We start from the raw sequence: 14613 nt of genomic DNA, 5'->3' as shown, positions 1-14613 counted from the left end.
TTTAAGCAGACTTTTCGGGAGGAAATGAACAAAAATGTCTCGCATCTAGTTCCAGGCGGAATCAGAGGAAGGAAAAAAAAGATCCCCAGACCGTGTTTGCTCATACGTCATATTCAGAGTGTCATAATTCTGAGTAAATAGGTCCCGTCAGCGTATTAATCACGCCTTAAACCATGCTTCGAAATGGCGTAAAATGACATGGAAGAAACATCAAAGGGTTTAAAAGGTGCACATTGTGCGAAATTTCACGAGACCTGATGATGTTGTAGTGATGAAATTGTATGTTTGAGGGATTATTGATTCATGCACAACTAACATCTTATTTCGTCCGTTCTATCATACAGCCAGGTTTTTATTTTAATCTTACATACAGCTGTAAACTGACTTTTTAAATCATTAAACACGCTTCCGAAAATAATTTGATTATTTTGTGTCAAAACTAGATTCATCCGTGAATCAGCACGTTAATCTCGAAGACACGGTGATACCTTCTCGAAAATATGGTATACGCAGTATAAGCATGATAAGTCATGATAAGTTTTTCTTTGATTTATCGACATATACTGATTTTCATTCATGACTGTTAAAAGTGGCTGGGGATTAAAGACTACAGCCAGTGACAGCCATGACAGAGGTAATCTCAGTAGCCTGATTTCCACACCATAATGTCCATAGCTCGCTCTGTCAATCTGCTCTGAATTTCGGTCATGTATTAAGGCAGTATCTGTTTTCATTAGGAGCGCCTCTTGATGACCCGAAGCGCTCGGGAATACGGTGTTGGTTTTCAAGAACGCGTTACTTCTTCAAATGAGAAGTAAACCGTCTCAATGATTAAAACTTACTTGTTCTACCTTAACCCGTCGCCTAGTGGATGCGTGTGGCCCTGTGATATCACCTGGCGAAGTTGCGATTCAGGTTGTGTATGGGTTTATAAGGAAATGCTCGGCTGTTTGACAGCCTGCAAGTCACGTCCGTATACACGTTGGAACACCTCAAAGTATGATACCAAACTTTCTAACGCCACATTTGCCAGTACAGAACACTTGCGTTAACCCTTGGGGGTATCATAAGTCTTACAGGGCCAACCAATTAGCTAGTTTTGGCTTTATAATGATAATGGCCATGATATTGCCAGAGTTGTCATCGCACTCATTACTAAAAACCAAAAGAAAAAAGTTCCCAATAGGCTTCGGGAAAAGAAAGACAGAGACAAATTCACCCTTAAACCATGTCCCCGACAGCAGATCAGATAGCTTGAAATACTATTATATTGTTAGATTTGTATTTGATACTTAGTTTATTACAAAAAGTAACTCAAAAGGCATTAATCTGTCTCCGTTTTGAATATTGTCTCTGGGATCGAGATAAAGTAGCAAATTATCCTTCGGGAGAGCGTAGTTTATATTTCGACAAAGTATTGCCAGTAGGGCTGGCTTTGGATTCCTTTAAACCCAACCACACTGTTAGAAAATTCATCCTTAAAAAGTTCCTGCAGCAGAGTCTCAAGAACACCTGTAATCTTACCAGATTGCGTAATCTTACATTATATAGTGTAAAATTACATGAATTGATATTTGGTGTGTTGAACCTTGCAACGTTCACCCTTTTTCCCTCTTTTAACAGACCTGTTTTGTTAAATTGTAGACAGATTCCTTTATTAAGAATTTACCGAATGATCTGCGAAATCTTGTTTTTCTGTGAAATCTGGGGTTTTTTAAACAGTGCATGACTTGTATATTGTATTCATCATGTTAATATACAGAGTCATATTAAAGATGTCTATAATTGCTCAAAGGAACATATTCATGCAGGATATCAATCCGTCAATATTTCTCAATTAGAGGAGAACCATTAGAGATCAGTCATTTTCCCTTTATCATGACAGGTTAAATTAAACTTGGGTGTGGATCTTTCCCCTTACTCTGTACTTCCAAATGAAAGTTCTCCGAAACTGTGGCAGAGATATTTGTGATTGCTACGGATTCTGAGCCAAAAACCTCTTGAGAATGATAAAAGAATCGGCGAACTTGCACTGTTGTAGGAAAAGAGAAAAAAAAGAAAGATCATGGAGCTATTGATTGGTTTCTGGTGTGGAAAATACAAACAAAGTCAAAGAGCCTCGACAATATGACTTGGATGAACAGCCGATCTACATGAACATAATGATTTAGTGGGTTTTTTGTGACATTTCTCGCGACCAAAATGACCTTAATTTTATAGTAATTTTAATCCAGAACCCCTGCTATAAAGGGGCCCTGAATGTAACACTACATAGAGACTTTGGTGCCTGAATGACCGGGATTCTAATGCACCGATACTATATAATACATTCATATCTAAATTAGACGAAACCGTTTCCTTTTTGTTTTCTCGCGTTTCACTCGCAGGAATAAAGATATCGATTACGTATGTGGTAACAAGAATGAGGCACTTCAAACAAAGGAAACATATCTCGCAATTATGATGAAATAGATCAGTACTTCCACACATTGCTACATTAAGGTTATCATATTTCTTATGGAGTCCTTCGAGACACCATTATCATGCCAGTTAAAGCTTTACTCAAGTAGGTATTTATTTTTTCCTGGCGGTGCCGTTAACAGTTCTTAGCTTTTTTGATGATTTAATAAACTGATAATGTTCTATGTAATGATAAATTTTATTCGCCTACTAGACAGTCAATACCTTCTTCACTGCTGAGGAGACATATTAATGTTGTACAAGTACACGTCTGCGTGGTATGATAAAGAAGTCCAGCTTAGGTACACATGCTTGGTACCATAACGTATTCTGAATTTAATTTCTGCAGTGTAAAAAATGTCAGTAACCATAGCATCCAATGTTGAGTAAAATGATTATCCAAACCAAGTGCTTAGCAATTCTTTACAAACGTTGGTTGAAACTGGATCTTGCTATGGTAAGAAAAATTCGACCAACAAGTAGAAAAACATGATCCGTATCTATAATTATACACAGTAGTATGTGTATAACAAAGGCGGTTCAGAGGGGCGGCTCTCTCCAAGTCTCTATAACAGACATCATATGGACCCCACCCCATCCTGCTCGCCTCTCCTTTACGGATCTTTCAGTTTTAACCAACACTGCTACCCTCCATAAAATTATTCAATATAAATAATTCAGAAGTAAGAAGTAGGTTGGTGGGGCTTCATTGTAATAACGCTGTCTAGGAGTGTATGCTTGGTCTTATGAACATCGGATTTTTCTAGCAATACCAGAGAGCAGGGGGTGTTTCATAAAAATTTAAGCGTGACTTAGAGTCACACTTAAATGCCGACGCGTACATGATATGCAACACGCAGTCTTATCGATCCATATGCAGTAGTGCGCGTCCTCTTGGCATGATTCGACCAATGTGGTTATGCCTTTTTATACCGCACGTAGCTAGGCATTTAAGTGTGGCTCTAAATCATACTTAAATCTTTGTGAAACACTCCCTGCTCTTCGAATTCCCAACGGTATACTATAGAAGAAAAGAAAATTGAATACTCTGTATATTGACACAAATATGGGTTCATCGAGGATTGCAAATTTACTGACGACGCTAAATGAAATATTAGTTATTTAAGACGCCCGGCGTCATGACTTGTAACCAAATGATCGCATGGCAGTTTCCTGCAGACGGAAGAAAGGCGAGTATTTGAAACCGAATTTTCAAACAACACTTACGCAACTTAATTCGGATACTGAAGACTTGGGGTAAATAATGTATATGGCTACTCACCATTTCCTAATTGACTCATTAGTATTTTGGTAAATTCAAACACTGATTTAACAATAAGGGTAACATTGGGCTCGTTCCTCGATTCTATGTGTTTTGTTGTTCTTTCTTTATAAATCTTAAGTGATGTATGCAATTACTAACACGGCCATCTCAATGGTGCGAAACAACAGTTAGTAGTGAGAAAAGAAGGGGGAGCCCCATTCCCAACGACATCATCACTTGGACTCGGTCGAATACCAAACAATGGACATTGACGAACCATGACTCGCGTTCACCACCCGGCCGAAGCTTCAAGTGTCGCATGGGAAACGTTGGGTGTTAAAAGGGCCACGTGTAGTGATTTATTAAGCATCGTCATGACGGGTGAAAGAAGTAAACACAGGGGTTGGTTTCCTGTCTGATCTTCCATGCATAAAGGAAAGGACTGACAGACAAACAAGTAAATCGAGACCCACACAGTTTAAAAAAACCCCGATGGTTTAAAAATACACATCGTTGTGTACTCAATGAACATTGCAGTACAGGCTAGTTCAAACAAGCGTTTGAAGACTTAAACATATAATAAAGATTAATTTTAACATTTAGTTTTCAATACATTAAGCGGGTTTATTCAAAATTGTAAACACTTGTTAAACCTATTAAACAGCTACTTTAAAGTTAACATAAGAAACAGCGTCGTAAACAGTTTTTTACTGTGCATGTACACGTACATTAAACAATGTAAATCTATATCATAGTAAAGCTGATAAGATGGGGGTGATATAGGGGTAACGAAGCCCTGGAGGAAAAAAAATGCCGGATCGGTACATGTATATTGGAAAAGCGGTAGGCCTATACACATGGTTAAAGTTTGCACCATAAATGCGATAGTGGCAACAACTTTGGGTGCCAACTTGCTTCTGAAGTGAAAAGAGTGCAATTTTTTTTCTGTTTGCGCCCCGAAAGGTGCAACTGTGCACCTTTTGGGGTTTAATTAGTTTTTACATCCAATAGGTAAAGAATTGAACCCTTCTTAGAAGGTACAACTGTGCTTCCTGGAAATGATACAAAATGGTGAGAGCTGCATCATTTACGGAACATAGTGTTTATTAGGGTTTAAACTTGCACCCAAAGGGAACTCCCAATGTGGTATATGTAAGATGCAAACTGCGCCATGTTTTCCAAGTGTGGATACTTGCCAATGATCGCAAAGATAGTCAAGCAAAACAAATATCATCAAATGGCATGTCCTTCTATGACCTAACTTGCCGAGCACGGCGGGAAAGTTGGACAGGATATTAAAGAAGCGTTGGTCACTGGTCGAAAAATTAACTGGTCAACATTAATTGAATCTCTGCTCCTATGTCCAGCGATGTTCCCCAAGGATAACCAGCTCAATTGATTCAAGCGCGCGAGCTCAATGATCTACTGGTATAATCATACCCGTGTGCACTTGCTTACTTCTATATAATTCGTTTCCGCACAAAGGGTAATAGGTTTGGTGCCGTGAATGAGGTCGGCAGTGCTTCCCCCCATCCCTTCAATTCATCAAAAAATATTCCCACTTTTCAACGAAAAAAAATAGAAATTGTATTTTAGGAATCAAAAGTGTGAAGTTATCGTAATTTAAAAGTCTCAGCCACTTCATGTGGAAACACTATTGTGTGGGAGTTATGATCATTTACGATTGAACAAAAAATCCTGAAAGTGAAATGTTTAAAATGCAAGAGGAATTGCTTCTTAAATTGCCAAAAACATTTAAAGTATTATCATATTGGATGACATAATTTCGTTTATAAAGGTCATTTCAAAAGCGTCTTTCGAGGCGCCATTCGAGTTCACCCTTTGCAACTTTCCCGTTCTTGCTGTAAATACATATTTTGGAAGAAGGGAGGACGAGTTGGCTAGGCTGAGAACAAGTATAAAAATAGCCTTGAACTACGTCTCACGTTTCTTATATCCACCCTTAACAAGATAAAGGTTATGAAATCAAAGATTGATGCACGGAAATGAGAAAATCGAGAGACTTGGGAAAAGCCATGAAGAGGAAAGCATTTATCTTCGTTAACAATAGAGGTATCTTGTCCGTAGGATTCGTAGTTGTTTCCAAGAAATCTGAGTCTATTCTTTTTGCTGTTTTACATATTTTTTTAAATGGAACCCTTAGAGGCTCAATTGCTAATAGCATGTTATTTGATCCAGGCCAGATCGCAGTTGTTCCAGTGTAAAGGTGGCGAGTAATTTCCGCTTCTTACGTAAAAGTAGAAGTCTTTCGAAATAAATAACAGTAGGCATATATAGCCAGAGTTTAAAGAGAGAAAAGGAGAAGAAAAGAAAGAGCGAGAAAAAGAGGGAGAAAGATGAAAAGGTGAGAAGGGGAGAGATAAGATGGACAATGAAAAGAAATATAAAGAAGGAAAGCGAAAATAGAAAACGAAGAAAAGGGAGGAGGAACTTGAGAGGAGGAGGAAAAGAAGGAGAAGAAGTAGAGTAAAAGAAAGGGAACAAATTGTATGTGGGGAGGGGGAGACCAGCTTCGTGTGAGAATGGGGCTAAAATCGATGGATAGGTACAAAGAAAACAAGAATACTTAAAAAAGTAAAGCGGTGATGGAGAAGAAAGAGAAAGAGCAGCATAGAGAGGGGTAAAAATAAAGAGAAGACGTGTGTGCGTGTGTGAAAGAATATGTGCAGTCGTGTGGGGTGTGTGTGTGAAAGAGAGAGAGACAGGGAGTAAGAGAGAGAATAAATAAAATACAAACGGACAGGAAAGAACGCAAAGAAACGATAAGCATATAGTGACACGGACACACACAAAACCTCACGCACACATTCATTGGCAATGGTACGAACCAAAAATAAAATAAAAATAGGAAAAGCAAATAAAAGCTTGCCAAAATTATGTATTAGGTTTCTATGTACAAGGTTCTTCTGATGGCCAAGACATTGAAATAGGGTTACAATCGATTTCAGATGGAGATGGAATGAGTATTGGAATCAATCCGAACGAAAGTGAGTCGAAAACGAGAGGGACTGGTGGAGGGGGTGATAGATAATGGGAGCTGAGAAGGGGGTAGGGGGTAATGATGTTGATGAGTAGATATGTCAGAAGATTTTTGAAGTTTGGAGGATGAGTAACATAATGCAAAAGTGAATACTAAGAGAAGAAAATAATAAAAAGATATGGCCACATAAAGATGGAAAAAAATTAGACGTCGCTAGGAAGAAGAAAAAAAAGCGAGAGGAAAATGAGAATAGAACGATCCTACGTCACTCGCCAAATTTTAATTCGCCCCAGTCCCGCATGTGCTAATAATTTGCGGCAACCCGCCATTGACTTCATACCCCCAAAGCCCAAGCGTCTCATATTCTGTTGACTTATCTCTCTGTTACATGATGGAGTCGAAAGTGCCTTACAAAAGGAGCTTCTAGAACGCCACTAGCACCCCGTGGTTCGACCATCTTTTACATTTAAAAGATTGTCGCAGAAATTTCCAATCAGTTTTTAGAGCATTGCTTTATGATAATGGTGGGTTTTTTCCATAGTGTATGATAAGTAAACAAACTCTTTCAAAATATTCGACCATACAGTCGGTGGGTTAATGAATTAGCGCCGATAGAAGGCCAAAAAGTTAACGGGGACCTATATCGACGTCGCTATGTCACCTAACAAAATTTCGGGGAAAGAAAAATATGACATAAGTTTTGCTTTGTATACCTTTTCCGCATTTAATGCTCGCCCTACATCTCTCTCTGTAAATTGTACCTCCTGAACAAATGTAGACCTTGTATAACATGCCCGTTAGCAGGGTTATTAAAAAATAAAATCCAGACAAATTTGATGCATGACTAAAATCACCATAATAAGTTTAATTTAATTGTGCGTTTATGCTTTTTGCACTGTCAGTGAAAACACTAAAGTTTATATTTAGTTTCGAAAAAATACATTCATATTTGATGTACAGTCGTGGGTGACTACGGCATGAGTGGCCAGCCATACATCCCTTGAAAGAAGAAGGGAACAACTTACTTGATTTTGATCCATGCTTCCTCTCCGAATTTCTCTGTAACCAATGCCTTGACACAAATGTTAATGAACCCGTACTGCCGAAAGAGAATGAGGAAAAACAGAAAGTCGTAGTTAAAAATCACGGCGTTGTTAATATAAAAGTCAAAATAGTTATACAACTTTATTTTCTTACGACTCCTCGGAGACACTGGCGTACAGATGGAGGGGGTTGGGGAGCTTGGGGGCGCTTGCCCACCGCCATATCTAGCCCCCTCAAGATTATTGGCTCATCACGCCACTGCTCGAAAACTAATTTTTTCAGGAGATACAGTATATCTGAGACGCAGCGAAGAGGTCGCAGAGACGTCCTTGCAACTAGCCAAATTTGAGACGAAAACTCGTCGCGAGCTAGTTGCAAGCCTAAAGAGATGACCCCTTTTTTGTTAATTTCTTAATTGAATGTTCTTTCTTCGTATATCGGTTACGTTACATTGAGATGAACTTTTATTGCGCTCGTCCTGAACTCATGCAATCTTTTCAAGGTAAGTGCAATGCAAGTAACCTAACACTTAAGGGGAGCCAATGCAAATAGTTGTAATCATCATAATAGTGTTATATTAATAACGCCGCTTACAAATCACGAACGCCACTCATAACCATGAAATTGATGATATATAGAAATGTGAATTTCTATTTCTTTTTGGATTCATCGAATACTTGATTAAATGATTTCTTTTTAATGTGCATTTTGTGAAACACCGTTGGCTGATGCCCTTGCATGCAAAATTTTGTCGACTGCAGTTGCTATACCAGGCAATCTTCTTTTCAATATTTTCTATCGGAATGAACGCCGCTCAGCTTCGAAATTGTTATATCTTTGAAAGAAAAACAAATAATAACAGGGTTTATACCTCGTGTTTTGATATAAACTTCTAGACTTGCTTGTAATTTCAAAAGAATAAGTTTCAAATGTGATGTATACATGTGTATGTCTTTTTAATTTAGTGTGCCAGCAAATCTTTTAAATGATGGGTAATATATTCCTCTCGACGGCACTGTTGACGTGCAAAAGGAGTAGAATTAGAGAAGGTTGATCAACATGGTCCACAGCAAAAATTTCAAAAAGGTATATTTGCCTACCCAAAGTGATCACTTTCAATTACATTCCATATAACACGTCCTCTTCGTTAAATATAGACTTAAACGCTGATATTGATTGGCTAACAGAATATACCGTGACAACGTCATAAATACATCGTGGATGTGACCTTTCAAACCTTGATAAGCTTTAGACTTGATAAATCTGGCACTCATTTCCAATCGAAAACCAATTGACAATCAATTAGGGCAATATACACAATATCAAATATGAGAATACAGTGCACGCACATTGATCACGAAGTGCTACCGGGAAATTGATGGGATGAAATGGTTTATTCCGTAACGTACAACCTATTTTTTTTTAGTATTATCAACCAGTTTAGCTAGAATCAAGTTTTGCTTTAAACAAACAAATAACGTATTGTTTCAATACTGAGGAACCGTATTACAAGCCTGGCTTCCAACGCTCTCCTCGTCTTCCTTGTCTTTATATTACATTCCTTTAATTATCGATATTTGTTGCTTTTAAACGTTTTCGACATATGCGTTAGCATATAATTGTACATAATACATTGTTATATGTTACTTTTTCAAGGAGGATCAATAAAGTTTATTCATTCATACTACATGTACTATTGATGTGTCCTTTATGTTGTACGCTCTTTCTTTTGTGGTGGTTAAACGAGCATTTTTAGGATATCGTTTTAAAGTATTTTGCAAAAGTTCACACTACACGATTCCAAACGTCTCACATGTACCATTTTCACTAAATAATTTAGAATGTAAGAACAAATATCAATGTACATCTATGAACAGACACGTGATTTGTCAATTTTCATTCTCTCTTTTATTCAGTTATATTTATAAAATAATTATACATCAAAAAAAAATTACATAGAATATCACACACAGCATTGCAATATAAACAAAGATTTAATAATAAAAAAAAGAGTAGAAAAGGGAATAAGACAGCGACATGAATTTCAATACATAGGCCCGTATTCTGAAGTCGGGTGTAACTTAAACTCAGGTTTAAAGTTGTGGTTTAAGTATGGACAGCCAATTGTCACATAATCACTAACAGTAAAGATATCATACTTCAGCTCATTCGGTTCTCATATCATTTACTAATTGTGTAGGAAGTATAAATAAATGATTGTCTTCATCATCGATGAATCAGGAAATAGCACAGTAAACATAAGAAACATACAATTTGATGAAATTTTGATATTTTTGGCCTTCCATACTTAAACCACAACTTTAAACCTGAGTTTAAGTTAAACCCGACTTCAGAATACGGGCCATTGAGATTATTAAAATATCCGTGAACATTCACAGCAAATTAAACTCAAATCTTCATTTGCGAAAATGAAGAGTTATTTACCCTGCTTTTTGGCTACTATCCTATACTCTGTTTCTTTATTAACATTCAAATAAATTTTCATTTAAAAAAAAGGCTATAATGGACTTTGTTTAGAGTGATCGATGTGATTTTTTATCATGCCCGGAAATGAAGTACTTAGGGATTGTCATCAATGGTTAAGTACCTATATAGGTCGAATGAATTGAATATCTTTATGATACATGTACATAGGGATACATGAATGATGGGGGAAATAACGCAATCTTCTACATTCAAGCACATATGAAGGAGGGCGCCCTTTCACGGTATATTGATAGTCACGACTTCAAAAACCGGAGAAAAAAATCCCTCGATATCTCACCAATCGGACTACGAATACTCTTTATAAGGACTACATAATTTTCAGAAACACTTTGTCGACCTGTGATCTTATCGTTTTGGAGGATTTGGACTTTACATTGCCTATATTTTTGAACTTTTCTACAACCAACTGGGTAGTAAGATGGCGGCTAGTGGGCTTTCCCGAGGTTCATCCTACGCTAGCGCCACGAAAGCAGGCGCACACGAACATGAACGTCACGCTATGAACACGGAAGGTAAGCCTGTTTTTATCAAGCAGAGTGATATACCTTTGTCCAAGGACAATGCCGTAACAAGCCAGGAAATGTATAAAGCCCTGACTAAAACACTTTCCTTCACGAAATTACGTGGCATTCAGAAGATAGGAGGACTTTGGAGGTTATACTTGTCGGATCAGAAAAGTAGAATTGACCTCATATCAAAAGGTCTAGACTTGCGAAACTCATGTGTCACTGTCTTTGAGCTAAACCCATACCTACCTGCTAGCCAAGGCAATCTAACCAGAGTACTGATCAAAGATTTGCCATTATCTGTTCATGATGATGTTATCTTGAATGAATTCCAAGCTAAGAAATTGAAAATAGTGGGAAAGATCATACTGCAAAGACTTCGTGTTGATGGTAAACTGACAGAATGTCTAACCGGGGACAGAGTGTTATACATCGAAAACCCCTCTCAATCCCTGCCAAGGTTTGTCAATTTTGGCGCCTTCAAAGCGAGGGTGTTCCACCCAAATCAGATCACCAACGACAATTCGACCACGGTTTGTTCGAATTGTCTGGAAAGGGGCCATCACCGTTCCAAGTGCAAGAATGAAGTGATCTGCCGCTTTTGTCACAAACCTGGCCACTATCAGAGAGACTGCACGACTACGGACCCAGACCATTCCCCCGCTCCTCGTGACGACACTGCTCAACCCGAATACAGGATGCCTCATCACCATCTACCAAACGAAATCAACCGCCAAATGTAGCACAACAAAGCATGATCACGACATTCTTGCAGAAAGAACGAGAGGCAGTTAGCAAGGTCACGGAAAATGTGGTTCCCATCTTCGAGTCGCAATCTTCGAACGACGATTCTAGCAACGACGGGGATGACGAGAGCGAACCGTCAAGACCCACCCGTAATCGCGATCGAGCATCAAGCGATACAACATCACAATCGAAGATAACACGTTTCGTCTCCGCTACACGCAACCCGCAACAAGATATTTTCAGCAACAACTCGCCTCCTCTACAAGACCAAGCGTCTGGAGTTTCCTACAGCGATACACCAGTGCAAAGTCAACATCACGCTAATGGTCATGTTGATTCTCGTTTCTCTGATGTCTCAGCTGAGTCACCAGAGTTTGTTCGACCTCGTTTAAGATCTGGAAGCGTCAACAGTCAAAAAAGGAAGCAGAAAGGAATCAAAAGACAATCAAAAAAGAAATGAGCATATTTGAATACGATTCAACACATCTACATCCATTTTTCAGATGTCAGTCTGTCATTTGATCAGTCTTAATGTCCGCGGACTTAGAAATAAAGAAAAGAGAAGACAGATATTTCGATGGTTCCAACGACAAAAAGCTGATATAATCTTTATACAAGAAACATATTGGACAACTGATATAGAGAATTTAATCAGAAATGAATGGCATGGACCATGTTACTTTTCACATGGATCGAATCATTCATCAGGAATTGCAGTTCTTTTTAATCAAAAATTTGATGTTGATGTTATTTCTGTAAAACAGAATAATTGTGGGAGAATGTTGCTTCTGAAAATTGTTATTGATACTATGCACTATTCTCTTGTTAATATATATGGACCTACATCAAAAAAGGATAAGGAGAGATTTTTTAGAAATTTACAACTTTTTCTTACTAGGAATGGTGTGAATTATTCAGATTCTAATCTCATCTTAGGTGGAGACTGGAATTGTGTATCAAATGCTCGTGATGTCCAAGGTACTTACAGTAAATTTTACAAAAAACCACGAAATTTTTGTAAACTGTTAAAACAATATTCCCTTTGTGATATCTGGAGAAAAATGAACCCATTATGCAGGCAATTTACATGGAGAAACCAATCTCTACGAATCGCATCAAGACTAGATTATTGGCTTGTAAACAAAAATGTACAGCCCAGAGTAATAAAATCAGATATTAGACCGGCAATAAGAGCCGACCATAATGCAATATCGCTTAAGATTAAAATTAAAAACAACAATAAAGGTCCTGGTTATTGGAAAATGAACACTAGTATTTTGAAAAATGAAAACTTTCAAGACAACATTCGTAATATTATATGTAAGATTCAAACTAAAGATTTTACTTCTTCCGAAAAGTGGGAACTATTGAAAATAAAGGTTCGTGAATTCACACAAAAATTTTGCAGTAAAAATACGGAAAGGAAAAAGGAGAGAAAAGATTTTTTACAGGAAAGAATGGATTTTCTTGGAAAACAGATTGATGAAAAAAAGAATGATATTGAAACAGAAATGAATTATAAATCAGTAAAAGAAGAACTCGAAAATATTTATAAATTTGAATCAAAAGGTGCAGGTATTCGAGCAAGAGTAAAATGGATGGAAGAAGGAGAAAGAAGCTCAAAGTATTTCTTAAGTTTGGAAAAAAGAAACGTTTCTCGAAAAGGTATAAACCAAATAAGATCAGTAGATGGGAAAAGAATACTCAATAAAGAAAATGATATTTTAAAAGAAACAATGAAATTTTATAGTATTTTATATACTGATGAAAATACAAATGACGATAGTTTTGAAGAATATGTGCAATCAAAAAATATACCGTATCTGAATGATAATGATAAAAATTCCTGTGAAGGTTTGCTGACAATTACGGAATGTAAGCGTGCGATTTTCTCCATGCAAAAGAATAAAGCTCCCGGTTGTGACGGAATTCCCGTCGAATTTTATCAGGTGTTTTGGTCCGACATTAGTCATATGCTTGTCGAAGCACTGAATGAATGTTATAGTAATGGAACTATGTCAAACACTCAGAGGAAAGGTCTCATTACACTTTTATATAAAAAAGGAGACAGACTGAATTTAAAGAATTGGAGACCCATAACACTTTTAAATTGTGATTACAAAGTCATAGCAGCTGTGTTAGCCCGCAGATTACAAAAAATTATATCTCGGAATGTTAACCCAAATCAAACTGGTTATGTTAAAGGTCGACTGGCGGCCCATAATGTACGACTCGTAAAAGATGTGATTCACTATACAATAAAGAATAAGAAAACTGGAGCGATCATGTTGGTAGACTTCAGTAAAGCGTTTGATGTTATTAATATGCAGTTTGTAAACAGTTGTCTAGAAAAAATGAATTTTGGACCTTACTTCCAGAAGTGGGTAAGGGTTCTTTATGCTAATATCACAAGTTCGGTCATTGTAAATGGTTGGATCTCGGAAACATTCTCTGTCAAAAGAGGGATACGTCAAGGCTGCCCCCTATCGGCACTCTTGTTTATATTAGCAGCTGAATTTATGGCAAATAGAATAAGGCAAAATGATGGAATTAAAAGTATTGAATTTAAAGGATGCACTTCCGTCTTAAAGCTTTTACAGTACGCCGATGACACTCTTTTCTTCGTTAAAGATAAACCGTCGTTACTTAATATATTAAGTGAATTAGATTTATTTGGAAACATTGCAGGTCCAAAATTGAATAAAGACAAGACTGTTGTTTTTTGGATTGGGGATACCAGTAAAAGATGGCATCTTTCTGATTTGGATCTTAGTTGGACAACAGAGCCTGTTAAATATTTAGGGTATTTTATATCCACGGACCTCTACTATTCAATCAAAAAAAGTTGGGAAAACAAATTGTCGAAATTACAGAAACTCCTAGATAACTGGAGGAGCAGATGTTTAACTTTTTTCGGAAGAATTACCGTTGTAAAATCGCTTGCTTTGAGTCAAGTAATTCATCTTATGACAGTAGATGTGACTCCGCAAATATATATCAAGAAACTGAATAGATCAATTTTTAATTTCATTTGGAATTCTAAGGTTGAAAAAGTAAAAAGATGTACACTCTCACAAGACTAT

At 37.3% G+C, this 14613-nt stretch overlaps 1 protein-coding gene across 2 annotated transcripts in view; it reads right to left on the bottom strand.

The window, feature by feature from the left end:
- Positions 1 to 14613, bottom strand: part of LOC121429601 (guanylate cyclase soluble subunit beta-2-like) — a 67453-nt gene that overhangs the window by 38763 nt on the left and 14077 nt on the right. For both annotated transcript variants that reach the window (XM_041626711.1, XM_041626713.1), the window contains exon 2: positions 7751 to 7824. In XM_041626711.1, coding sequence (XP_041482645.1) covers positions 7751 to 7824 — 74 coding nt within the window. The remainder of the gene's footprint in view (positions 1 to 7750; positions 7825 to 14613) is intronic.

This window comes from Lytechinus variegatus, chromosome 16 (assembly GCF_018143015.1).
Source record: "Lytechinus variegatus isolate NC3 chromosome 16, Lvar_3.0, whole genome shotgun sequence".
Lineage (NCBI taxonomy): Eukaryota > Metazoa > Echinodermata > Echinoidea > Temnopleuroida > Toxopneustidae > Lytechinus > Lytechinus variegatus.
This window is presented reverse-complemented; position numbering and strand designations above follow the sequence as displayed.